At 56.5% G+C, this 25,766-nt stretch overlaps 1 protein-coding gene across 12 annotated transcripts; it reads left to right on the top strand.

Moving 5' to 3' along the window:
- Positions 1 to 168: 168 nt before the first annotated feature.
- Positions 169 to 24,955, top strand: LOC120808853 (uncharacterized). 12 transcript variants are annotated; one of them, XM_078086051.1, is made up of 30 exons: positions 180 to 326; positions 1,272 to 1,331; positions 1,719 to 1,883; positions 2,525 to 2,662; positions 2,910 to 3,020; positions 3,480 to 3,716; positions 3,923 to 4,102; positions 4,207 to 4,329; positions 4,423 to 4,536; positions 4,636 to 4,888; positions 5,142 to 5,257; positions 5,503 to 5,620; positions 5,718 to 5,809; positions 5,892 to 6,042; positions 9,461 to 9,570; positions 9,851 to 9,974; positions 10,761 to 10,894; positions 11,441 to 11,550; positions 11,815 to 11,983; positions 12,075 to 12,179; positions 12,320 to 16,243; positions 16,439 to 22,690; positions 22,892 to 22,986; positions 23,108 to 23,132; positions 23,215 to 23,349; positions 23,450 to 23,566; positions 23,658 to 23,743; positions 23,879 to 23,965; positions 24,084 to 24,165; positions 24,245 to 24,955. In XM_078086051.1, the coding sequence occupies exons 2-30, from the start codon at positions 1,287 to 1,289 to the stop codon at positions 24,401 to 24,403; spliced, it is 13,557 nt and encodes a 4,518-aa protein (XP_077942177.1). In that variant the 5' UTR covers positions 180 to 326; positions 1,272 to 1,286; the 3' UTR covers positions 24,404 to 24,955. The 12 variants fall into 12 exon arrangements, with proteins under 12 accessions (XP_077942176.1, XP_077942174.1, XP_077942169.1 ...); XM_078086050.1 differs by having other exon boundaries at positions 169 to 326; positions 1,722 to 1,883; positions 3,480 to 3,635; positions 9,851 to 9,941; positions 12,320 to 22,690; XM_078086048.1 differs by having other exon boundaries at positions 169 to 326; positions 1,722 to 1,883; positions 3,480 to 3,635; positions 12,320 to 22,690.
- The last annotated feature ends 811 nt before the right edge of the window (positions 24,956 to 25,766 follow it).

Below are 25,766 nucleotides of genomic sequence, written 5' to 3'. Positions count from 1 at the left end.
TCCAGATTTCAGTCCTTTATGTGGAAAAAATAAATCTTTCTCAAGAGTTTAGCATCCAGTCCTGAGCTGCGTCCAAAACTCAATGACGTACTATTTGCAAAACGTGAGTTCTCCGCTCAATGTCGCGTGATGGAGAAGCACCAGATCCCTTCCGGGAACTGTCACCATGACGTCACTGCGCATGCGCAGCGCACCCCTCCTTCTATCTGTTGACAAACGTGACCAGCGCCTTTCTGTTGGCAAAGTGGCGACAAGAAATGTGTTTTTCTGGGATTGTGTTGACGCTGTGAGGCTTCGGGTGGACTCCGTATGACGCCGTGAATCCGGTAAGCACCTGAAAAGTAACGTTTAACGGGCACGAGCTAAATGCATCAGGTGGGCTGCCAAGATGCAGCTCGCGGCTAGCTGAGTTAGCATGTAGCCAGACAAAGTCAGCTGGCCGGATCAGCTTCCGGTAGAACCGGTACCGGTTTTAAATAACTGACCCGCACCGCCGAACCCCCCCGAGGACTCCTCCGGCACTGGTGTGAAGCCTTCCGCGCTGCTAACCAGCCGCCAGGACGGCTAACCCCGTTAGCATAGCATTGGGCGACGCTAGCTAGAAACTTAAATAACGTCTGACTCCTCCGCTTTCTGCCGGCGCCGCCGTCAGCGAGCCTCCGGGTTCCACGATCAGCTCATTATGCTTCTCCAGCCCAGTCGTCCTCTGTATCTCCGCCGGGGCCTCCTGGACGCTCCGCCGAGCTGGAGCCGAGACCAGTGGGGCAGTTTAGCGTTAGCATCGGTGCGTTTCCCTCCACTCTGCCGTCCACCTTAATGTGTCCCTCGGAGGACACGCGGACAAACCGGCTGCGCGGGTCCACGCGCCGCCCCTCCGTGTTTACACGCAGCGGGGGGGGCCGCCAACCACCCGGGGCAACCAGACCAGTTCGACCTGAGGCGCGTCACGTGGGTGGACCGGTTCTACCAGGTGATCGCGGCCTGCTCGGTCCCGCAGCCAGCGGTCTCCGCGTGATCCCGTGACCCACATACCGGCCCGTGTCGGGCCCTGCGGGACCTGCCGCTGGACCATTGACGAGACTAAACTTTTACATCACGGCTTACACCATCATATAACACACGTTACACAAAGTATTGTAATGTAGATGTGTGGTAGCAGAGGCTGGCCTGCCAGAGGTGAGACTTAAATCAGAGACGGGTTACTCAACGAAGACGAACCGGAGGACGCAAAGCCGCCGCGCTGACTGACTCGTGTCCCGTGTGTCCCTCAGGGCTGAACTCTCATCATGCTCAAATGGCTTTCTGGGGAAGAGGGGGCGCCCGGCTCTGCGGTAAGTACGCCTCATTATTTATTTATTCATTACCGCCGCGTCGCCCGTTTCCAGCGGGACGAGTCAAGGTGTTCTCGTGCTGCTCAAAGGAAACCCAGGGAAAGCCTTGCGGTGCGTTTCGTGTCCAGATGGACTGGAATTCGGTAGACTGCTGAGCGCAGGGCTTAGACTGAGACAACCACAGCTCACGCTTCCTGTTGGGGGGGGTTACTACAGCCTAAACCCCCCTGTGCCCCCGTCCTGTTGTTATTACCCTACTGCACCTCTAGCCAGGAACACGAGGAGGTGAAAGAGGGCAGCACTTCTCCTCTTTTGAATCATCCGTTGTCTTTCACCTCGGTCCCGTTCATTTCATAAACTGCCCCCCCCCCCCCCCCCCCACCCCAGCAGGGTCCAGGCTCTCCGGGCGGCGCTGCAGGCGGCGGCGGCGGCGAGGTGGCCGTGGAGGAAATGGCGGAGCGGCTGGGCCAAACGGAGCTGCTGGTCGCTCAGCTGAAGGAGTTGATCCGGGAGAAGGACGCGGCACTCGGCTCCCAAGAGGAGCAGCTTAAGGTGAAGACGCGTTTGTCCCATCGACGGGGACGTTTTTGATGACGTCACCAGTATGTCCTGCAGTGTCCTGGTTTAAGCACAGTGGCTCTTTGCTGTCACCTCGTTGTATTACTGACATGAGTCTTGTTACGTGTTGTTACGTGAAGTAGTGCATGCTGGGATCTGAGAAGGATTTTGTCCCCGACTGATCCCGGCACAGCTGGTCACATGAGTTATTCTGATCCTGTTAGTCAACTGCTGAGGTCATTGAGTTAAAGAACCCACTTGGGGTCTCGTATGAACGCCCCCCCCCCGTCGTAGAGGAATGTCACTAGTTAACTATTTAACCTCCAGGGTCAAAGTCTGCGTCCTCATGATGCGGACGGAATGTGAGATTCGAGACTCTGACGGCAGATGAGCACTTAGAGACTCAATAGGTGACATTAGAGAAACCGGCGTCTCCTGAAAGCTAACTAGTTTAGCTCAAAGATGCTAAATAAAGACTCCGCCCCCCAAATGACCATTTCTCACAGCTGTTGAGATTAAGCAGCTGAATGAAGCAGCGGAGCAGCTGCAGATATCTGCCTTCTATTTATGGTTCCTTCGGTTAAAGGAAAAAGTGCCTAAAACACGTCCCTCGCGTTAAACGCGCCCCGTCCCAGGTGGAGAAGGAGGCGTGCGAGTCCAAACTGTCCAAGCTGCGTCTGCAGAACAAGGCCAAGGTGACCTCGCTGACCTCTCAGCTGGAGGAGCTGAGGAAGCAGCAGGGGGGTCAGGGCACGCCGACCCGTGGAAAAAAGGTACAGGCGCGCACACACACACACACAGACACACACACGTGTGGTTACCACACGCAGTGCATGAATTATGTTTGAACACTGATTCTAATGCAGATCAATACACGTTTCTACCACTAGGGGCTCCCTGTAAAGTCAGTGTTTGTCACACACAACGCCGGCATAAGAAGCTGTTATGATGAATGACGCACAAGGACTTTGGTCTCATGGGGTGTACGTTATTAGCTCATCGCCTCTTGGTTCCCCGCAGGGCTCATCGGAGGGAGAGCACGCCAGTCGGGGAAAGATTGTCCTGTTGAAGAAAAAGGTCGAGGAGCTCGAGCAGCAGCTCGCACAACGACAAGAGGAGCTGGATCACAAGGTGACCTGTTTGGACTAATTGGTTGATTCTGTCTCCTATTACATGCAGACACATGAGACCTTTGTCCCACAGCTGGTGTCTCTTCACTGTCTCGTTCTAAACCTTCTGCAACCCTCAGCGTCATCGTGACTCTTGTCTTTCCACATCTATTCAACCTGCTTCCCTTCTCACCCGCTGTGTCTGAGGGCCTCCTGCTGGCTTCTCCTTTCCCTCCATCAGACTGTAACTCATCTACCTGACATATAGATATATATATATATCTACCTACACAATACCCTAGAAATGATTATAACATGAGGACATGAACAGAGTCTTGACGAAGGACACAATTGGTCTCTTGATGATTTCTTCTCTCTCGCGGCACGTTTTGAAAGCTTGATGCTTCCCGCCTACGTTTGCAGAGTTGGAATCTTATTCTTCATTTCTCTGACGTGAAAGCTGCTCGTGGGTTTCTTCCAGGCGAAGGAGGTGGAGTCGCAGCGGCAGCGCGGCGAGGAAATGGACGCCATGCTGACGGAGAGGGACAGGAAGCTGGCGGAAAAGGAGGCGTACATTGTTCACCTGCAGACGGCGCTGGCGGGAGATCGGCCTGCTGCACCGGCCCCACAGCCGAAGGTCTCACTGCCAGCGTTTTCACACATCGAGGGTCGCAGCGTAGAAATAACTGAGAATACGATAAACTCCCAGAGATTAAAGGCAAGAGGACGAACCCAGCAAAGGTGGCATCATCTCTTTTAATCTCTGTGGTTAAAATCTTAGAAACGTCATATTTTCTTAGTGAAGAAATCGTCGTCGTGAGCTCGATCCCTCAAACCGCCTGCAGCTCATCGGCTAGATTCATTCATGTTTGCCCCTCAGCTGTTTGCTCTCTCTCACCGTCGAAGTGTGCTCCACCCCCTCAGGAGGCGGAGGACGGCGCAGCGATGCAGGAGCTGCAGCTGCTGGTGCAGAGCCTCACCAGGAAGGTGGGGGAGGCAGAGGAGCGCTACAGTTTGCTGCAGGAGCAGGCGGAGAGCCTCAAGGAGCTGGTGGCCTCCGAGAAGGAGCAGTACCTCCAGAAGGAGACCATGTACAAGCAGAACGTAAGATGAAGCTGATGTCAGTGTTTCCCCCCTCGGCCTCCACTGTGTGTGGAGTCGTCCCCTTCATTCCCATGATGCACCCTGTGTTTGTCGGCCTTTTTTAGATCCAGACATTCAAAGACATCCTAATTCAGAAGGACAATCAGCTGACGGAGATCAGCCGGATGCACGAGCAGGAGCTCTTCAAGCTGGCGGCGAAGTCCGACGCCAGCGCGGACCTGGAGCAGGTGGTGACGTCACTCGCGTCTAAATCCATGAGCTGCTTCTAGTTGCTCCGTGCCGTTTGTGTCATTCTAAACACGCCTTTTTCTCCTCCTCAGCTTTTGAAGGCGCTGAAGCAGAAGCTCCATGAGAAGGAGGAGGTGCTTCTGGGTAAAACGCAGGTCATTGATGTTCTCCAGGGAGAGGTGGACGGCCGGGACCAGCAGATACAGGTACCCGGTGCCAGCCGGACGCGCGACGCGCTCATTTCACTTGAATACTAAATAGACATTAGAGACGTCATCGTCACGTTACTCCCCCTCCACCCTCAGGAGCTGGTGGAGCGGCTTCGTCGGCTGCAGGTGGAGCGGGAGAGTCTGGCCTCCCGGATGGAGGCGGAGAAGCACGTGATGCGAGCGCAGCTCCGCGACCTGATGGAGAAGCAGCAGGCGGAGGTGCAGCGCATGACGGAGCAGCACCGGGCGCTGGTGGACCAGACGCAGCGGGATCTCCAGGCGCAGCCGGAGGAGTCCAGGAGGCGGGAGGCGGAGCCGGGCGCCGCCCACGGGACGGAGGAGCTGGAGGGTCGGTGGTTCTTTAGTTTGACCGAGGGGACGTCTCAGCGTTTGTCCTCATGAGTCCGAAAAGGAAACCCTTCTAGTCTACTCTACTCTCTAAGAAGATGCTTCTGTTTTAACGCAAGATATTTAGTGAACTTCTCAGAGTTGTTTTTGTTTTTATCAAACTTTACACCCATTCTATGAAATCTAATGACCTGCTTTGATAAAAACAGGATCCCTGTTGTATTTTAAAGACAATTCATACAATTCATTTGCAGCTCGAGCAAAGCAAAAGACGGAGGAAGCCAGAAGAGCAGAGGACAAGTTCCTGAAAATGAAGGCGTGGTCTAAAACCCGGATCAGACAGCTGGAGGAGGAGCTAAGGAAAAGCCAGGTGACAAGTTATTATGCGCCTGAAGGGATGACGTCAAAAAGAAAATGTTCTTTTGAATTGATCCAAAGGGAATCGTTGAGACAGAAACTGACGTAATCCCCGTCATCGTGGAAGATAGTTTATGGCCTTTTGTGGTTAACCCTGAAGGCCGTTGACTAATCTGAGTTCCACTCCATTCTGTTTGTGCGCCCCCTGGTGGTTGAGGGAATAATGCTTATTTAACCTGTTCACTGTGTCCCCTTTAGGCTGGAGGAGCCCCCCCGGACATGACGGCGCTGCGGAGTCGTGTCACCGCACTGGAGGAGGAGAGGGAGGAGAACGTCTGGAAGGTGGAGCAGTACGAGGAGCTCAAAGCCAAGAACGGTACCCAGAGATCCGACCCGGTGAATCTGCGGCGTCATCGGCGGCTTCGAGGCCATAAGCGTGTGTGTGTGTGTGTGTGTGTGATGTCTCCTGCCAGAGATGCTGGAGGCCAAGCTGGTGGTGTACGAGGAGCAGCAGAGGACACTGCAAGCCGACCTGGAGCAGTTCACCAAGCGGGCCGCCTCCCAGGTCTCCACCCCCCCCCCCCCTCCCTCCCTCCCACACCACCCTCCCCGGACTCACCCTCTGCTCCCCCCTCTTCTCCTCACAGGCCAGCGAGTCCGGCAGCGCCGACGAGGCCCAGAGCCAAGTGCTGGAGTGGCAGGAGATGGTGGTGGAGGCGGTTGGCGCCAGGGACCGGGCCAAGGAGGAGCAGGCGGCCATGGCCCTCCGCATCAGCCACATGGAGGAGGAGAGAGAGGGTGAGGCCGGGGGAGCTCAGCGGGGAGGGTTGTGCACGCAGACGTTCTCCTACATGCCTTCCTGTTACTCCTTGTATTTACTCGTGACCCCCCCTCACCCATGAGTTCTACTTTATCACCCGTCCTCTGTTGTCTCACTGAACATTACCTTTTTTTTTCCCCGTCATGTCCTCACATTCGTTATTGGGGAGCATTGGCTTCCCCCCCGAGCTGCCTCCCATCTCTCGGACCTCTGCGCCCCCCCCCAGCCCCTCCCTCTCTAACTCCTGCCCCTGATCCAGGGATGGGAGCAGCCACACAGAACAGTTTCCCATCAGTTTTGTGCATGCAGGCCCCCCCCCCCCCCCCCCTCCCACACACAAAGAAAATACCGCTGGCTGTACTGCCTGCTGCTCCCCCCAAACTTTACCTCTTAAGCCGGGGAGAGCTGCCGGCAGTACAGTCCTTCATTTAGTCTCCCCCCTCCTCCCTCCTCTGTTGTTTTTCATCTCCACCTCCTTCTCTCCTTGTTGCCTTTCATCTCTGATGTCACACTAAAACCTTCTGGAATAATCCACTGATCATTAACCTGGCGTCCAATACGACGGTTCTCTGCTGGGAAGCACTGATGCTCCCAGTCCCATGGAAGTCTATGGGAAATGATAGTGACCAGCAGGGGGCGACTCCTCTGCTCCCATAGACGTCTATGAGGAAATGACTCTACTTCTCTGTAGTGACCAGCAGGGGGCGACTCCTCTGCTCCCATAGACGTCTATGAGGAAATGACTCTACTTCTCTGTAGTGACCAGCAGGGGGCGACTGCTGGTCCCATAGACGTCTATGAGGAAATGACTCTACTTCTCTGTAGTGACCAGCAGGGGGCGACTCCTCTGCTCCCATAGACGTCTATGAGGAAATGACTCTACTTCTCTGTAGTGACCAGCAGGGGGCGACTCCTCTGCTCCCATAGACGTCTATGAGGAAATGACTCTACTTCTCTGTAGTGACCAGCAGGGGGCGACTCCTCTGCTCCCATAGACGTCTATGAGGAAAAGTCTTCTTAAACACAGCGTGATGTTCATTTAGTCAATTATGGTCCATTCAGAGTCAAACAGACCACGAAGCAGCGGACGCTTTAGGGGCGGGGCTACACGCTTTTGGGTTTGTACCAGAGACGTTTACGGTTCCCCAAATATGGTCACTTCCTGTTCAGTGGTGAGAAAATATCAGGATGGCGAGCGCTTCAATTTGCCACTGCCAAGGGACGCTTATGCACTAACTGGCCTGCTGCTGCCTTCAGGAGCTGCTGGACATCCAGGATTTGTCTTCTTCTGACCTTCAGGTGTCCTTTATTCAATCTAGACCCAAAGCATTAACTTAAGGTACGACTGGTTCCGAGGGAAACAAAGTTCAATTCTTTTACTTTTTCTCGTCTTAACTAAATATAAAATAATTCCCCTTCCTGTCGTCACATGGAGTCACATGGGGGGTTGAAGGCGGCTCTTTATCGCTCTGCTGACCTCCTTTCATCTGCTGCTGTTTCACCGAAATCCGCCTAAAGGAGCGCGAGTGACGACCCTTAATAATCTCTGGTGACCTCTCTGCTCCATCTCATGACTCCTGCTTCTCCCACCCTTTGTTTTCTGCCCCCCTGCACCTCCTCACAAGCACATCTGCCTGTTGTCACAAAACAGATGGGAACACGTCTTGTTAAGCGTTTTAGTATTTAAGCCCCCGACTTATGAGGACAGCAACGTCCTCCCGCAGCACTTGTCCCCCCGTGTTAAGTCACTGTTATCCTCTGCTATGCAAACATCCATCTGCACAGCTCGTTACAACCAACATGCTGTCTCTGTCCTCGTCCTCTCAGTCCACTTCTGTCTGTCCTCGTCCTCTCAGTCCACTTCAGTCTGCCTGTTTCTCTGTCCCCGTCCTCTCAGTCCACTTCTGCCTGTCTCTCTGTCCCCGTCCTCTCAGTCCACTTCTCTCTGTCCTCGTCCTCTCAGTCCACTTCTCTCTGTCCTCGTCCTCTCAGTCCACTTCTCTCTGTCCTCGTCCTCTCAGTCCACTTCTCTCTGTCCTCGTCCTCTCAGTCCACTTCAGTCTGCCTGTCTCTCTGTCCTCGTCCTCTCAGTCCACTTCTGCCTGTCTCTCTCTGTCCTCGTCCTCTCAGTCCACTTCTGCCTGTCTCTCTGTCCTCGTCCTCTCAGTCCACTTCTCTCTGTCCTCGTCCTCTCAGTCCACTTCTCTCTGTCCTCGTCCTCTCAGTCTGCCTGTCTCTCTGTCCTCGTCCTCTCAGTCCACTTCAGTCTGCCTGTCTCTCTGACCTCGTCCTCTCAGTCCACTTCTGCCTGTCTCTCTCTGTCCTCGTCCTCTCAGTCCACTTCTGCCTGTCTCTCTGTCCTCGTCCTCTCAGTCCACTTCAGTCTGCCTCTCTGTCCTCGTCCTCTCAGTCCACTTCAGTCTGCCTGTTTCTCTGTCCCCGTCCTCTCAGTCCACTTCTGCCTGTCTCTCTGTCCCCGTCCTCTCAGTCCACTTCTCTCTGTCCTCGTCCTCTCAGTCCACTTCTCTCTGTCCTCGTCCTCTCAGTCCACTTCTCTCTGTCCTCGTCCTCTCAGTCCACTTCTGCCTGTCTCTCTCTGTCCTCGTCCTCTCAGTCCACTTCTGCCTGTCTCTCTCTGTCCTCGTCCTCTCAGTCCACTTCTGCCTGTCTCTCTCTGTCCTCGTCCTCTCAGTCCACTTTAGTCTGTCTGTCTCTGTCCTCGTCCTCTCAGTCCACTTCAGTCTGCCTCTCTGTCCTCGTCCTCTCAGTCCACTGTAGTCTGTCTGTCTCTGTCCTCGTCCTCTCAGTCCACTTCTCTGTCCTCGTCCTCTCAGTCCACTTCTCTGTCCTCGTCCTCTCAGTCCACTTCAGTCTGTCTCTCTGTCCTCGTCCTCTCAGTCCACTTCAGTCTGCCTCTCTGTCCTCGTCCTCTCAGTCCACTTCTGCCTGTCTCTCTGTCCTCGTCCTCTCAGTCCACTTCTGCCTGTCTCTCTGTCCTCGTCCTCTCAGTCCACTTCTGCCTGTCTCTCTGTCCTCGTCCTCTCAGTCCACTTCTGCCTCTCTCTCTCTGTCCTCGTCCGCTCAGTCCACTTTAGTCTGTCTCTCTCTGTCCTCGTCTCTCTCTGTCCACGTCTGCTCAGTCCACTTTAGTCTGTCTCTCTCTGTCCTCGTCTCTCTCTGTCCACGTCTGCTCAGTCCACTTTAGTCTGTCTCTCTGTCCTCGTCCTCTCAGTCCTCTTCTACCTGTCTCTCTGTCCTTGTCCTCAGTCTGTCTTGACACAGTTCCATCCTGCCCCCCCTCATCCATCCATCGTCATGAATTCACCCCCCCCCCCCCTCCCTGTGGCACAAAACTGATTGAGGATGACTGGTTCTTTCCTGGCTGCTCCGATCCAGCACTGGCCACCCGGCAGCGGGAGTTGGAGGAGGAGCTGACTCAAGCTCGGGGGCTCGGCCACGCCCCCCGGGCCAAGGCGCCGCCCCCCCCGGCCCAGCGGAGCCTGCAGGTACGTCCTCACATTGACCCGAACATTTCCAAAAAAGAATGAGCTTCTTCTCTGCGTCGCCGTCACAGAGCTCCGGATTCTCCATGAAACAATCGGCCCTGCAGCGGATTTGTTATTCAGACGCTAAATGAGATGTAGACGTTTATGGACCATAATCTTCTCACAAAAGATGTTTGTCTTTGAGAGCGGAGAAGATCAGTACCGTTGTGGATCTGGACCAGAAGGGGGTTCAGGCCTTTGTTTGACGGTGCTTACCCCACCCCCCCTTCCCCCCTTACAGGACGACTTTGAGTTTGACGGACAGGCCTCGTTCCAGGACCCCCGGGGCCCCTCGGAGAGCACGACCCCGATGGAGGGAGAGAACATGGGAGGTTGGTGGCCCGAGTTCAGTGCCCCTGACACAGGTGTGAGACCCGCTGGACGGCTGGCCGGCATGCACACGTTCATCCGCACGTCACGCATATACGCACCATAACGCCTTATTTGGTTGCCTGTCAGTTGGTGCATCTCCATCTAACTGGTGTTGTGACCGTAAGCGCCGTGTCATCCTTACGGCGGGGGCGGGGTTAATGATACGGTGGCGGTGGGACGGCGGGTGACGGACGTGCTGCATGCTGGTGCAGCCGCCTCGTGTCTGTGGGATCAGTGTTGTGTGAGTTGCAGGGTAAGTTCATTTCGTTGTTTACACGCTGAGCTCGTCCTTCTTTTCTTTTTCATTGCTTCTCATCTTTTTCTCTTTCAATTGCTTCCTGTCACACGACCAAAAAGTACTGCAGAAGCTCCACGTAACTCAAACTAAAGTGGGTTAGAATTGGACTCGTGGTTTGAATGTAAATGTGAGTCGTGCATGTTTCTCCTGAAGAGCGACCGTGTTGCTGCTTCCCGCTGGCTCTCCTGGTCCAGCACCTCTGGAGGCAGCGGGGCTGTCGCTTTGTGTAAAAACGCATGGAGACGTCTGATTTCATGCGGATGCTTCCAGCACATTCCACCCCTGTGCTGCCTCACTTTGACCTTTAGATCTGTTTCCCTCCTACTTCTACTGCAAAGCGACAGTCAGACCCTCTGAGCAGCTTTTATTCTGAAACCTCTGTGCAGGAAGTGATGAGTTCCCTTCATGGTAACTTCTCAGTGCCTGAATGATTGATGACAGAATTTGACAGTGACTCCCCCCCCCGCCTCCCCCCCTGCAGATGGCCTGCGCTCCGTGGTGGAGGAGCTGGAGCTGGAGAGGAACCAGCTGCAGGAGCAGATCCTGAGCCTGGAGGAGCGCTGCCAAGATCTGGAGGACCGGCTGCAGCTGCAGGCGCGCATTGAGGCCTTACAGGTATTGTGTGCTACGTCCCCGCGCGCTACGTCCCCGCGCGCTACGTCCCTGCTGCTACGTCCCCGCGCGCTCTGGGAAACCTAATGTGGACGTACTTTGGACACTTAAAATTCTGACGTCGTGCTCCCATGTGATCGTCACACACAGCGGACTTCAATCCCAAAATGAGTCATTTTACTTCACAGATCTCAGGAGTTTCTTTTCTACTCCGGGTTGGTTTGTTTGTGTTATTGTGACACTTTGCTGACTCCAGCAGAAAGTAAATGACTGCTTTTATGAGTCTGGTGTCTTTGGAGAGAGCAGAGATAAAGCTTCAGAAGGTAAAGATTCAAATATCATTGGTTTGCTCTGGTTCTCCTTCTGCTGTGGGGAGGAACTTAGTATTAATACTGTTCCTTTTTCACTCTCAAATTGGATATACACACAGATCATTATTTACCCCTAAGTGGATCCAAGAAGCATGTGATTGGATCAATATGCGCTTGTTTGTCATCCACGTCTGTGGGGAGAATCTCTCTCTTTAATCTTTGCACATCGATCCATCAGAACGAGTCGGAGAGACTTCAGAGTCAGCTGACCGGCCTCCGCAGTCAGCAGAGCCGAGACGCAGAGAACCACCAGCTGCTGGTGGCCAGCCTCAACGAACAGCTCAAAGGGTGAGTCCTCTGACCTTTGACCCCGACGTGTGTGTTCTACCACAACATGCCATCACGGTTACAATAATCCAGTCACAACGCCGGTTGAGAAGATCACTTTTGCACATCTGCCGATGACAATTTGTGAATGAAAACTAGGAAGTGGCGACATTTGATAAACTGCCAAACAACAAAAGTCGCCCCACAAACAGATTCCACTCCCAGGCCTCTGCCTTTTCCCAGCCGGACGGAGGCCTGAGTTGAATGTGTGTGTGTGTTCCTCAGGCTGAGCAGCACGCAGGAGAGCCTGGAGAGCTCGCTCATCGAGAAGGACAACGCGTTGGCCAAGACGTCCGAGAAGCTGGAGCTCATCAGCGGCCTCCGGGAGTCTTTGGGCGAGAAAGAGGCCGAGTGCAGAGAGGCGTCCGACAAGCTGCTCCAGGCCGAGCGCGCTGTGAGAGCTTGGGCGCCGTCTCTCCGTTGCTACTTGGTGTCCTGCAGCCTCCCTCTGACGCTTCTGTGTTTGTTTGTTTTTCTCCCTGCAGCTCCTGGACGCTTCCAGTAAGCGCAGCAGCTCAGAGAAGCAGTGCTCCGAGCTGAGAGCAGAGGTGGTCGACCTCGCGCAGAAGCTGAGCGCGCTGAAGGAGAAGGTGAGCTCTGCTTGGAACATCAAGGTTTACTTGTCACTTGTTGCAGGACCACAGAAGATGCTCTAACATCTACACTGGGACTGAATGATGAATACACGATGACAGTGATAATAAATATTCCCCCATCTTCTCATCGTCAGACACAAAAGCAGGAAGTCACCATCGACACTTTACAGACGGAGCTGGATCAGACCAACGAGGAGCTGGACAAACTGAACTCCGCCCACTTGGAGGAACGAGCTCACCTCATTCACGACCTGCAGGGCTGCGAGCGGGAGATCGACCAACTCAAAGACGTGCTGCTGGAAAAGGAGGAGGAGATCCAGACCCTCTCCGGGAGCACGGCGGAGTACGCGGAGCAGGTCACGGCGCTGAAGCAGGAGGTCAAGCTCAAGGAGGAGAGCCTGGTCCGCGCTGAGAGCGCTCTGGGTAAGGCGGAGCGGGAAGCCGCAGTTACCAGAGAGTCGCAGACCTCAGATCAGCAGGCGCTGGACAGCAAGATCACGCAGCTGGTGGAGAAGGTGAAGGACGCCGAGGCGGAGCTGCTCAAGGCCAAAGACGAGCGAGAGTCCAAGGAGGCCGAGGCAGAACGTCTGACGCGGCAAAATGAGGAGGACCGGAGAGCTATCCTGGACCTTCGGGGGGAGATCCAGCAGCAGCTCGAGAGCCATCGCAGTCGTCTCTCAGAACGAGAAGCACACATCGCTGCACTACAGGAGCGGCTCACCGCCGCCACGCAGAAGCAGCAGGAGTCCGACGAACTCCTCCTGCAGCTCAAGGACCGGAGCACCGGCAGCGAGCGGCTGCAGCAGCAACTCCGTGACAATGAAAGAGAACTGAAGACCTTCAAGGACGAGAAGAACGGCCTCCTGGCACAGGTGGAGAACTGCAGCAGGGAAATGCAGACCTTGTCCAAACGGTTGGAGGAACAAACGCAGAGTGAGGAGCACGGCAGGAGAGAGCTTCAAGAGAAACGGGAAACCATCGAGACACTGGAAGGCCGGCTAAAGACCACCGATGAGCAGGCCGAGGACGACCGGCAGAAGCTCAACGACCGCCTGAAAGAGAACGAGAAGCTGAGCAGCGAACTTCTAAACAAATCTGAAAGCATCTCCAAACTCAAGAATCTGCTGAAAAGCATGAAGACGGAGAAGAAGCAGCTCCAAGAGAAGCTGCAGGGGCTGACGGAGGAGCTGGAGCAGCACAAGCAGAGCGTGGATCAGCTCACAGAGAAGAACGCCGCCGCTCTTGAACTCCACCGCGGTCTCGTGGAGCAAGTGCACGGCCTCGCCGAGGAGAAAGCCAGGCTGGAACTGCAAGTAGCGGCGAGCGCCGAGACCGTGGGAGGAGTCACACTGGAGAGGGACTCGCTGGGGACGCAGCTTTCGCAGAGCGCCGCCGCGATCGAAGGGCTGCGAGGCGACAACGAGCGCCTGACCCTTCGAGCTCACGAGCTGAACCGGGCTCTCGAGCAGAGCGCAGAGACTCTGCTGGCCAAAAGCGCCGAATGCAGGAACCTGGAGCAGCGCGTCCGGAGCTTGTCAGCCGAGGTGGAGCAGCTCCAGCACCATCACCGATCACAGGCGGAGGCGCGGCAGACGGAACTGCAGGAGAAGGAGACGCTGCAGAGTGAGCTCGCTCTCCTCAAGAACGCGGCGATCACACTGGAAGCCGAAGCCGCGTCGCTGAGCGAGGAGCGCTCACAGCTCCGCCGGCTGCTGACGGAGCGAGAGGAGGCGCTGAGCAGCGCGACGCGCAACGGCCAGAAACGCAAGGAGGAGCTGGACGACGCCAACAACGCCGTGAAGTCTCTGAGCGAGCAAATCCGCCTGCTGCAGGAAGACGGGAAGAGGCGGGAGGCCGAAGCGGAACTGGAGCACGCCGGCTTAGACGACCGCGTCCAGGCGCTGACGGAGCAAAACCGCCAGCTCCGCGCCGCGTGCGAGTCCAGCGAGAGGGAGCTGGCCCTGCAGAGCCGGGCGCGCGCCGACCTCGATGGGCAGCTCAGGGCCACGTCGGAGCAGAACGCCGGCCTGAGCCTGAAGGTCAGCGGCCTGACGCAGAGCAACGAGGCGCTGCGAGCGTCGCTCTCTGAACTGAGTTTACTGCGAGAACAAAGCTCAGAGGATCAGAAGGTTATTATGGGCCTGTTGAAGGACAAGGAGGCGCTCGCCTCGGCGGGGAACGAGTTGAAAAACGTGCAACAGTCAAACTCTGCAAGTTTGCTGGAGAAAACGAGGGAATGTGCTTCTCTTTCTGAAGCGCTGCGGCAGAGCGAGGAGCAGCTCCAGGGTCAACGGGAGCAAGTCGCTCGACTCAGCCGGTCGCTGGACGAGAAGCAGGACGAGCTGCTGGGCCTTCAGGACACCGTGTCCACGCTCCAGCAGCAGGAAGCCCAGCAGCTGAAGGCCCTTCAGAGTGAAGAGCAGAAGGAGCAGACCTTCAGAGACCTGCTGGACGAGTTTGAAAAGCAGAAAGAGGAGCTGAGCAGACGCAACGAGTCGGTGTTCTCGCTCAGCGAGCAGCTCGCCGCCATGAACCACAGCGCCGCCGAGGCCGAGGCCGAGACCAGCGGCCTGAAGGCGGCCGTGCAGCAGCTGGACGCGGAAAACAGGCGTCTGGCGCAGAGCGAGGAGCGGAGCGGAGCAGAGAGGGTCCACTTCAACCAAGACCTCCGCGCGCTGAGTGAGCAGAACGCAGGTTTGAAATCCGCACTCCAGGAAGCGGCGACGGAGATCGCCGCCGCGCGCCGAGAGGCCGAACGCCTCCACGCGGCCGTCTCTGAGGGCGAAGACAAACTCCAAGGTGCGAGCGCGGAGAAGCAGAGGCTCTGTTCGACGGTGCAAGCGAGAGACGAGTCCCTGCAGCAACACGAGGCGCTGATCCGGCGCCTCAGCGGGAGGATCGGCGAGCAGGAGCGGCAGCTGGAACAGAAGGCGCACGACATCGCCGCTTTGACCGCAAAGCTTTCGGAGCTGGAAGATTCTACCGGGGAACTCCGGGGACGAGTTGACCGCCTTTCTTCGGAGTCTTGTCTTCTTAGGAACTCTTTGGAGGAAAAAGAACAGCTGAGTCTTGAGCACCAGAGTCGTTCTTCAGCTGCCGGCGAGCATCTGCGAGCCAAGGAGGCCGAGTGTGAGGGCCTGAAAGAACTCGCCTCCCGCCTGGAAGAGTCGCTCGCCAGCAGCCTCCGCGCTCACGCGTCTGAGGCGGAGAGCCTCAGACGGGCCGTGCAGGAGAAGGAGGCAGCTCTCGGGGATGTTCGGAGACGAGCAGATGAGGCGGCGCTCCTCGAGACCCGGTTCAGGGAGAGCGCGGAGCTGGTGCCCCACCTTCAGAGTCAGATTCGGCTCCTGTCTGCAGAGTGTGAACAGCTCAGAACGTCTGCAGGGGAAACGCAAAGTGCCTTCAACCGCCTTCAAGAGAAATCCGCTGCCGACTGGGAGGAGCTGCAGGCGGCGAGGAAGCAGCTGTCCCAGACCGCCGAGGAGCTGTCCGGCCTCCGGAGGCTACTGGACGACGCCGGCGCCGAGCGGCAGACGGCAACCGCAACCATAGAGACGCTGAGAAACGAAGCCCAGGAGCTGAACTCCAGCCTGTCCAAGCAAAAGGACGAAGCTCTGGCTTCTCATCAAGCCAGCGTGGCGCTGCTGACCGCGGAGACGGAGGCACTCAAATCGCAGCACCTGCAAGTCGTGGCGCAGATGAACGCGCTGACGGAGAACCTGGAGCAGAGGGAAATGGCTCTCCACGCCATCAACAGCCAGTACGCCGCGCAGGCCAAGCACGCGTCCCGGCTGCTCTCCGAGATGCAGGAGCTGGAACGGCAGAACGAGCGACTGACCGAGGAGAAGCAGGAGCACCAGAGGCGCCTCAAGGCCGCCGGCAATGAGAAGACGCGTCTGCAGGAGGAGGTTAGGAAACATCTGGCCGAGAGGGAGGAGCTGGAAAGGAGGTTTCAGCGAGTGCAGCGGGAGCTGCAGGTCCAGGTGGAGCAGAAGTCGAGCAGCCTGAGCCAAATAATGGAGCAAACGATGTCCGAGAAGGAGAACCTCCAAGCTAAGGTTAGTGCTGGAGACCAAGAGGTTTCTCTATTAAAAGAAAACATTGAAAAGATAGAGCAGGTTCTGCAGGATTCTGAGAGCGAGTGGCTGTTAGTTCTGGATAGAGAGAAGCAGGATAAACTCCTGCTTGCAGAGCAATTGAGAAGTGTTGAGAATGAAATGAAGTCTAAAGATGTGAAAGTCTGTGCTTTGAAGGGAGAGTTGGACCGCTTGCAGCAGAAGCTGGCAGAGGCCTCCGCCTCGATCAGGCAGGGCTCCGATCAGCTGAGCGCCAAGGAGTCTGAGGCGTCGGCGTCCAGGACTCAGCTTGAGAAGGTTCTACGGTCCGTCCGGGAGAAGGACGAAGACAACAGTCACCTGCAACGGGCTCTGAGCGCCGCAGAACAAGAGCTGCACAAACTTGTAGGGAGAAAATCCGGCGGTGACAAAGCGTGTGAGAGGTCGGCTGCTTCCCTACAGGACATGATTCAACAGTTGCAAGAAAGCCATCGGGCCGAGGTGGAGGCTTTGAGAGACCAGCTGGAGGAAACCAACTGCAGGCTGCAGAAAAGCCAGAGCGCGCTCGGTGGAGGCGAGAGACGCGAGGACGAGAGGATTCAACAAGTTGCTCTTCTGAAAGAGAAGGCGGAAGAGCTGCAGACTCGACTCGACGCCGAGGCGAAAGAAGCTGCTGTCAAACACGCTTCTTTGCGCCGCGAGTCACGAGCAAAAGACGAGCAGATCGGCTGTCTGAGCGTTCAGATCGCTCAGCAGAAGGAGCTGCTCGCCGGACTGAGCCAGCAGCTGAGGGAGAGAGACGCGTCCGTCGGCCAGCTCATCCACGCCGCCTCCAGTGAGAGGATGAGGCTCGGGGAGGAAATGAGGTGTCTGACGGCACAATTGGAAAGTGCAGAAGAAGAACTCCGAGCCTCCAGGAAGCGGTTCGGAGAGGCTTCCCGGCCGTTAGAGGAACCTCTGTGTGGCCCTCGGGGAGAAATTGAGGCCGAGAACTGTGAGAAGCTCGAGCTGATCAACAAAAACGACGATCTGAAGAGTGAACTGGCCAAAGTGTCGAAAGAGAAAGACGCAACCAAGAAGAAGCTCCAAGCCGCTCTGCTGGCGAGGAAGGATCTGTTGAAGAGAATTGAGCAATATGAAAAGCAAAGCGATAACAGCGAGCGTTCACTTTCACAGGCAGAGACGTATCAGGAGAACATTTCTCTCCTTGAAAAGAAGCTCCTCGAGAGGGAAACGCAGATTCTCGACCTCACGGCAGAAAGCACGAGACTGGTGGCGCAATGGCAGTCAGAGAAGCACACGCTGCAAGCTGCGCTGGGCGACCGGGAAGAGCGTCTATCGGAGGCTCTGCGGAAGCTGACCGAGGAACGTCAGCTGCAGTCCAGAGCGGAGGAGGCGTACCAGCGAGACCGGACCGGCTGGGAGCTGAAGTCAGAGCAGCTTCAAAAGGACTCGGAGGAGCAATCTTCCTCCACGGCTTCTGCCGTCCATTTGGAAAAGGAGCTGGCGCAGATGAAGCTGGAGAAGGCGAAGGTTCAGAAGAAGGCCCAGGCCGCTCTGCTGGCACGCAAAGAGACGCTGAAGAAGGCTCAGGAGAACGAAAAGAAGTTGACTCAAGAGCTGGGCGAGCTGAAGGACGACTACAAGGCTCTGCTGCAGCAGCGCTGCCAGCAGACCAACGAGCTCAACGCCCTCCAGCTGGACTTGGGCGAGAAGGTCGTGGAGCTGGAGGAACTCCGCCACAGATCGTTGTCCCACCTGGACGAACTGGCCACTTTGAGGCAGCTTGTCCAGGAGAGGGATGAAACTCTGCAGGATGTGAAGATGTGTCTGGCGGAGAAGGAGAGCCAGTGCCACTCTGTGGCTCACCTGCACACGGAGCTTGAAGATGTTAAATCCAAATTGGAGAGCTCGTCTCGTGAGGCGGCGAGTGGAAACCAGGCTCTGGTAGCCGCGGAGCGAAGAGCAGATGCACTGAAATCCAAACTTGAGACGGTAGAGAAGGACTTTGAGAAAGCTCACGCAGACGCAAAAGAGAGAGCGCAACAAGTTGAGAGATATCGGGAAGCATTTCAAGCCGCTGAGCTAAAGAGCCAGCAGGAGAAGGAGGACTTAAGGAACCAGCTGAGCGTCTCTCGGCAACAAGTGCACACGAATGAGGACAAATATCAACTCCTGATGGAGCAGAACAAGGCTCTTCTGGAGAAAAGTGCCCAGATGAAAGTGGAGCTTGAGGCTTTAGCGTCACAGAAACCAGAAACGCAAAGTGCTGCGACTGAGGAGCTTGAAAAAGCACAACTGCTTTGTTCTGAAACACAAAGAAAGTTGGATTTGTTAAAGCAAGAGAATGAAAACGCTTCCAGGTCGATGGCTGAGCTCCGGGATGAGGTCACAGCGCTGCGTGGCGAGCAGCAAACACACAAACAGGAAGCCGGTTCCTCCAGGAGGTCACGGGACGAGGCTTCTCGGCCGCCGCTCTCAGAGAAGGAAGAAGCGAGTCCTGCACTCAAACTGCCGTCGCAGCGTCCGGTTCAAGAGGTTGAAAGCATGAGAACGGAGGCTGAGCTTCAAAAGTCTCCAGACGGCGGCTCCAAGGCCAAAGACCAGGAGAGCAAAGTGTGTCTCCTGACCAGGAAGCTCCAGGCAGCTTTAGTCTCCAGGAAAGAGCTCCTGAGGGAAAACGCAACCCTCAAAGAAGAAGCGGAGAAGCTGTCGACCCGACACGAGCTGTCGGTGCTGCAGTTAAAAGAGCAGAACGCGGCGCTGCAGAGCTCGCTGTCGTCTCTGACCAGGGACAAGGAGCAGCTCTGGCTGACCATCGAGAACATCACGCAGCAGAAGCAAGCCTTCTCCTGCCAGCTGGAGTCTCTGAAGGACTCTCAGACGGAGGAGCTGTCCAAGTGGAAGTCAAAGCACGCCGACCTGAAACGGGAGTGCGAGTCTCTGCGGCAGGAAGCCCTCCAAAAGGTCCACCAATGTGAGACCCAGATGGAGATCCTGGACAAGCGAGCTCGAGAGACGGAGGAGGACAACGGGAGAATTAAAGAGAAGATGCACAAGTTCTCCAAAGAGAAGCGGCAGAAGATCGAGCAGCTGGAGGACGAGAACCTGAAAATTAGAGAAGGGCTGATTGAGCTCGAGGAAAACCACAAACTGGCAACGCGCTCGCTGACGGATAAAGAGGCGGAGATCTGCAGACTGGGAGAGAAGCTCACCGAGTTCCAGGCTGAGAACGGCCGACTGGCGGAGAAGCTGGAGGAGGCGAGCAGATCTTTGGAGGAGAAGCACTCCGAATCAAAGACGTACACCAACGTCATGCAGCGCAAACTGGATGAAGCACTCGGTCTGAATCGCTCCCTCACGGTTCAGATCGAGGCCCACAAATCGGAACTCGGAGCTCAGCTGGAAATCGACCGTCTGTTGCAAAAGGAGAAGCAGAATCTTTGCGAGCGATTGGAGGAGATGCAGCGCGATCACGAGCTGCAGCTGGGAAAGACCGGCGGGGACGTGGACGAGCTCCAAGACGCCGTCGAGCGACTCACCCGAGAGAGCACCAGCCTCCACGAGAGGACGAGGCTCCTGGAGGACGACAAGTCTCTTCTGCAGGAGGAGCTTGAAAACATTCAAGTGATTTCAAAGAAGGTGAAAGATGAAAACGAACATCTGGAAACTGTGGTCCTGAGAAGCTCTGAGACGATCGACGAACTCCGCGAGTCCGTCTGCGTTCTGCAAACCCGGAACTCGCAGCTGTCCTCTCAGCTGGCGGCGAGCCAGGAGACGAGCGCTCGCGTTCGCCAGGAGAAAGAGGAGGAGCATCTCAAACTGGTCCGGGAGTTTGAGAAAAAGCTCGAGACGGTTCAGAGAGGCAGCGAGGGCTCCAAGAACGTGAAGAAAGAACTGCAAGAGCTGCTCAGAGAAAAGCACCTGGAGATAAATCACCTTCAGCAAAACTGCATCAGATACCAGGAAGTCATTTTGGATCTGGAGAGCGCTGTGAAGAGCTCGCGCTCCGCCTGTGAGCACCTGGAGAGCGAGCTGAGCAAAAGCTCCCAGCAAGTCTTGGCTTTAGAGGAGGGAAGTAAACTGGTGGAAGCTGAGCTGATGAGGCACAAGGACCTCCTCCAGGAGGCCACGGAGAAGATCCAGAACGTTGAGTCCGAACGAGACCAACTGGCGCTGAACATCTCACAGGAAACAAAGACATCTGAGAATAACCAAATCCCAGAATCACCATCGAACCGAGATGAGAAACAATCCAATTCTTATTTGGAGAATCAGCTCATGCTACAGCAGCAGGTGGAAGACCTGAAGGACCTGAAGGACAAGGAGAGTCAGAAAGTGGAAGAGCTGAGGCAGCACTTAGACGCTCAAGACCTTCAGATAAACACCCTGAAGAGATCGGCGGTGACCAGCGAGGCTAAGCTGTCGGCCGTGTGCGCCTCTCCTCTAGGCGCAGATGCCTCCAAGCGCTGGACTCATTTGTACCAGAAGACGCTCCACGAGAAGGACAGCCAGCTCCTGGAGCAGGGCTTTGTCATCAAGCGCTTCCTGGAGGACATGAGAGTGAAGGACAAAGAGGTGAGTGAGCTCCGAGTGACCAAGTCCAGGCTGGAGAGGAACCTCGGCGAGTCCTCGGTGGCCGCGGCGGCGCAGCAGAGGCAGCTGTTTGTCCTGGGCGCGAGCAACGCCGAGCTCTCCGAGGCCGTGGAGCTCCTGGGCGTGCAGGTGAAGGAGCTCGGCGCGCACGCCCGAAGGATGGAACGCGACAGGAACGAGCTGAATCGCCAGCTCGCCGACAAGGAGGACGTGATTTCCTGGACGCAGCTGAACCTGCAGCAGGTGGAGAAGAGCAACGCCGACTCGGAGGCCCGGCTGTTCCTCTCGCAGGCCCTGAGGGACAAGGTCCAAGCTGACTTTGAGAAGCAGGAGGGGATTTCCCTCCAGCTGAAGACGCTCCTCCACAGCAAGGACGCAGAGATCTCGTCCCTGCTGTCCTGCAGAGACGGACAGATGTCCGGATACCTGGAACAGCTGCAGGCTAACCACCGCGCCCAGCTAGCCGTGTACGAGGACCGGCTAGCCTCTTCGCGCTACCAGAGAGAGAAGGCCGACAAAGAGCTGAGAGGCCTTGAAGCGAAGGTGAAGAGCCTGCAAGGCAAAGTGAACACGTCCATCCAGGAGAAGGACCAGGCGGCTGCCAAGATGGAGTCCTTCAAGAACTCCATGGTGTCCCTGCAGAGCGAACGGGAGCGACTGACGTCCGAATACAGGATGCTCGAAGCTAAGAGCCAGTTGGGGTTAAAGGGCAAGGACGGCTCGGCCGACGGCGAAGGAGGCGCCGCCAAAGGCCTCAAGCACGAAATACGGAAGCTGCTGCATCAGATGGATGATCTCAACTCGGAGAACGCCATGCTCCGGGCTCAACTGGTCCGGTACCGAGAGGATCTGAACCAGGTCTTGTTCCTGAAGGACAACCAGCTGAAGGTGCTGCTGAAGAAGCAGACGGAGGTCATCAGAGACCTGGAAAACCAAAAAGCTGCAGCCGAGCAGCAGCACACGGAGTCTCGGGGAGAACTATTGAAGGAAGAAGAGGCGCATAATGTTTTAAGGGCGGAGGCGTCGGAACTCAAAGCTCAGGTTGTGCGTCTGGACGCCGACCTGTTGACCCTGAAACAGGAAAGAGGCGCGACCGAAGAAGGCAAAGTCATCGCTGACCTGCAGGAAGCCGTCACAGCCAAGGCGGCCGAGTGCAACGACCTCCGGCAGAAGCTCCTTTCTCAGAAAGTCCAAACTGAGGAGTTGAGGGACAAAATGCAGCGGCTGGAGAGCGAGACGGACAAAAGGCTGTCCGAGGCTGAGGACAAGTACAACCGCGAGCTGGACGCCTCGGAGCGCCAAGCGGAGCTCATGAGGACTGAGCGGGACACGGCGGACCTCAGGGCGGCCGAGCTCGCCAAAGAGCTGCAGGAGACGGAGCGGCGGTTGTGGGACGCCCGGGCTCAGCACGAGTCCATGAGCGGGGCCATGGCCGCCCTGCAGAGCGACCGGGACCAGCTCATCCAGGACTTCAAGGTCCTGAGGAGCGGCTACGACGAGGAGCTCCGGGAGGCCCGGGCGGCCGCGCGCACGGCGGAGCGCCGCCTGCGGGACGCCACCGCCGACCGGGCCGCGTTGGCCGCGGAGAGGGACGTCCTGGCTCGGAAGGCGGCGGCCTTGGAGAGCGGAGGCGCCTCGTCGGAGCTGAGCGGGCTGCTGGACCGGCTCTCCGAGGAGCTGGTGGAGAAGGAGCGGGCCCTGAAGGGGGCGTCCATGGACAACGAGGCCTTCAGCAAGCAGCTGTCGGCCTTCTCCGGCTCCATGGCCAGCCTCCAAAGCGAGCGCGAGCGGCTGGTGGAGGAGCTGGCCGGGGCCAAACGGGCGGCCGGGTCCAGGCGCGAGGGGGACGGGCCGGTAAGTGAAGTCCTCCGGTTTGGCTGTTCGCCGTCACTTCCTCTCTGCAGCGTTTCGCTGGGCAGGAAGAAGCATGCCGGTTTGCTCCATTGCATCATCGCCTTGACTTGCATGGTGCCGTGTTTCTTTGTGGCGTCTGTGATGTTCAGTTCGATGCCCGTTGGTTGGATCCTTGTGACTGACCCCTCGATGCTGTTGCAGGAACCCACGCAGAAGATGGACGAACTGCAGCAAAGTCCCAGAGTTCCACCCAACAGAGAGATGAGCGGCCACCAGCGGGGATCCACCGACGTGAGGTAGCACAGTTTGATGCCCCCCCTCGTGGTAGCGAGGCGCCCGGGTCTCCATGTGTCCGTCCAAAGAGTTAAACGTTTAATCCGTGTTCTCATGATGCTAATCTATTGTTTCTCTCTTTAGATCTGAGACGCAGAGGACAGACGAGGTGAGTTTTAATCCCAACCATCACTCCTGCGTCTATATAATGACATCTAGAAGTGGTCAGATCTACGCGTTTGTTCCCCCAGCAGGCCGCTCGCAGCGGAGCCGGCGAGGCGCTGAGGCTCCTGGAGGCCGAGAGGACGCGTCTCCACGGAGACCTGCAGCGCTGCCTGTACGAGATCCAGCAGCGAGACCAGTGCGTCCAGCAGCTCGACCTGAAGGTACGGAGCCGCCGAGCTCTCCCACGCCCCTCAAACGCATCGCAGCCAGGACTATTGCCTAGTTATGCAGAATCTACCCCCCCCCCCCCCCACCCTCCAGCTGCAGCAGGCGGCGCAGGAGAAAGGTGCTGCTGCAGCTCAGATGAGAGACTTCTCTGAGAGCCTGAGGGACGCCCAGGACCGCTGCCGCTGGCTGGAGAACCAGGTCCAGTCTCAGGTGGGGGACCTGAAGGTGTACCTCTTTGCTGCTTGTAGACCCCCCCTCCCCCCAGAACAAACCTGTATAACCCCGTAACCGTCTCCACCAGCAGGGGGCGCTGTCTGCAGAGGTCGCTCCCGGAGCCCCCCAGGAGAGGAGCGACGACTCCGCGATGGCCGGTCAGCTCCGAGAGAGGTGAGGGGACCGAAGTGGGCGGCGCTCAGTGTTTGATGTGCGCTGGCTTTATTGCAACGTTAAAAACACATTCTCCCCCCCTCCGTCCCCCCCCCCCCCCCCCGTCTCCCTGTCCCCCCCCCCACGGTGTATCAGGCTGCTGGAGCAGAGTCTGACCGAGGAGAGAGCGAGGAGGGAGGCGGCTGAGGAGGCTCTGCGCCTGGCTGAGGGCGGAGCCAAGAGGTCACTGCTTCTCACACACACACACACACACACACATTACTAGCAGTAAGCAATAAGCACCCTTGTAGTGGTTTCAGTCGCCTGTAGTTAACCTCTGACCCCACCGCTCTGCCTGCAGAGACTTCAGCATCGAGATGGAGGCGGAGGACGAGTGGGACGCCGGCAGCCTGGACCCCAGCCAGCCGCTCATCACGCGACAGGTCCGCGCTGACTCCTGCCGCTGGTTAGTGTCTGAGTGAACCCAGTCCTGAGTGGGTGTCCTGCGTGTCGTGTCTCCAGGTGAAAGGCGGCGCGGCGGCGCTCCGGCGCTGGATCCGGGGGCGGAGCCTCTACTTCTCGCGGCTGCTGACGAGCCGCGCCCGCTCTCGGTACTTCTTCCTGGGCTACCTGCTGGCGCTGCACCTGCTGGTGCTCTTGTGCCTCACTGGAGCCCTGTAGCCCCCACGTGGGGGGGGGGGGGGGGGCACTGCAAGGCATGCTGGGACATCACAGGTGTCACACACACGGTTAATGTAGATGATGAGTCGAGGTGCAGATTATGCTTTGTCCCTTTTATTTTGTTTCTTTTCATCGGAGCGCAGAGCTTCTCGCAGAGGATGAAAAGTTGCCTGAGAAGCTGCAGGAAGCCAAATCCAGATGTTCTGATTGGTTCAAACTATGCATCTCCACATGTGTAAATAATCAGAAGCACTACTGTGTGTGTGTGTGTGTGTGTGTGTGTGTGTGTGTGTGTGTGTGTGTGTGTGTGTGTGTGTGTGTGTGTGTGTGTGTGTGTGTGTGTGTGTAAATATGCAAATCTGTATATTTCTGCTCAACTGTCACAAGAGGACGACGACGATCGATGAGCCAGAAAATAAACTTTGGGACGCCGCTCTGCGGCTCCCCGATGGATCCACTCTGTCTGAGTCTGCTGGAACGTGGTGGTGATGATGATGATGTACATAGAAGGCGTGATTGACTGACAAAACAATAAATCTATTTATGAGAAAACGGTTGACTTGACTGAGCAATGTTCACTCTCTATTTTTAAGACCTGCTGGACTCAAGTGTTTGAGTAATATATATATTTATATATAATATATAATGAGTCAGAGGTTTCAAAGCACCAACATCCACAGCTGATCTTTCATCATCAAGTTTACTTTATTTAAGACACAGTGTAATAAAACATATTAGCATTTTAAGAGGCTAAGAACCGCCTCGAGGCGATCAATATGTTGCCCGTCATATTGATCTCCCGTCCCCGCGTGCTGTTCTTCATCTTCATCACATGGATTCTGCTGCAGTGAAGTGATGTAATGTGCGCATGCAGCCACTAGGTGGCGACGTCCGCCTGCTTCTCTCCAGACGCAGCGGCGCGATGATTCTGTGTCGTGTGACCGTGAATGGGAGACTTCCTACTGTAGCTCCTGATTTATGGTTATTAAATGATCTCAGCTGGTCACCTTTATCTCCTCCCCTCTCTCCATCTCCCTCATATCCTCCTCCTCCCTCTCCTTTATCACCCTCCCTCTGCTTCTCCTTCATGTCCTCCTTCCCTCTCTCCTATTCTGTCCTTTTCCTTCACTCTGTCCTTGCATCTCTCCTTCTCCTTCCATATATGTTTTGTCCTTCTCCTGCTCTCCCCAGTAGAGTCCTCTGGTTGCTGGTGCAGGAGAACAGGGGAGGTGTGGATGAGGAGAACAGGGGAGGTGTGGATGAGGAGAACAGGGGAGGTGTGGAGGTGGAGAACAGGGGAGGTGTGGAAGAGGAGAACAGGGGAGGTGTGGAGGAGGAGAACAGGGGAGGTGTGGAGGAGGAG

The sequence above is a fragment of the Gasterosteus aculeatus genome, chromosome 12 (genome assembly GCF_964276395.1).
Source record: "Gasterosteus aculeatus chromosome 12, fGasAcu3.hap1.1, whole genome shotgun sequence".
NCBI classification, from domain to species: Eukaryota; Metazoa; Chordata; class Actinopteri; order Perciformes; family Gasterosteidae; genus Gasterosteus; species Gasterosteus aculeatus.
This window is presented reverse-complemented; position numbering and strand designations above follow the sequence as displayed.

Excerpts from the sequence above, each read along its gene's own strand:
- LOC120808853 (XM_078086041.1), top strand. The coding sequence starts at position 1,287 with ATGCTCAAATGGCTTTCTGGGGAAGAGGGGGCGCCCGGCTCTGCG. Across the intron at positions 1,332-1,718 it reads AGGGGGCGCCCGGCTCTGCG|CAGGGTCCAGGCTCTCCGGG; the intron begins GTAAGTACGCCT and ends CCCCCACCCCAG. Across the intron at positions 3,717-3,922 it reads TAAACTCCCAGAGATTAAAG|GAGGCGGAGGACGGCGCAGC; the intron begins GCAAGAGGACGA and ends CCACCCCCTCAG.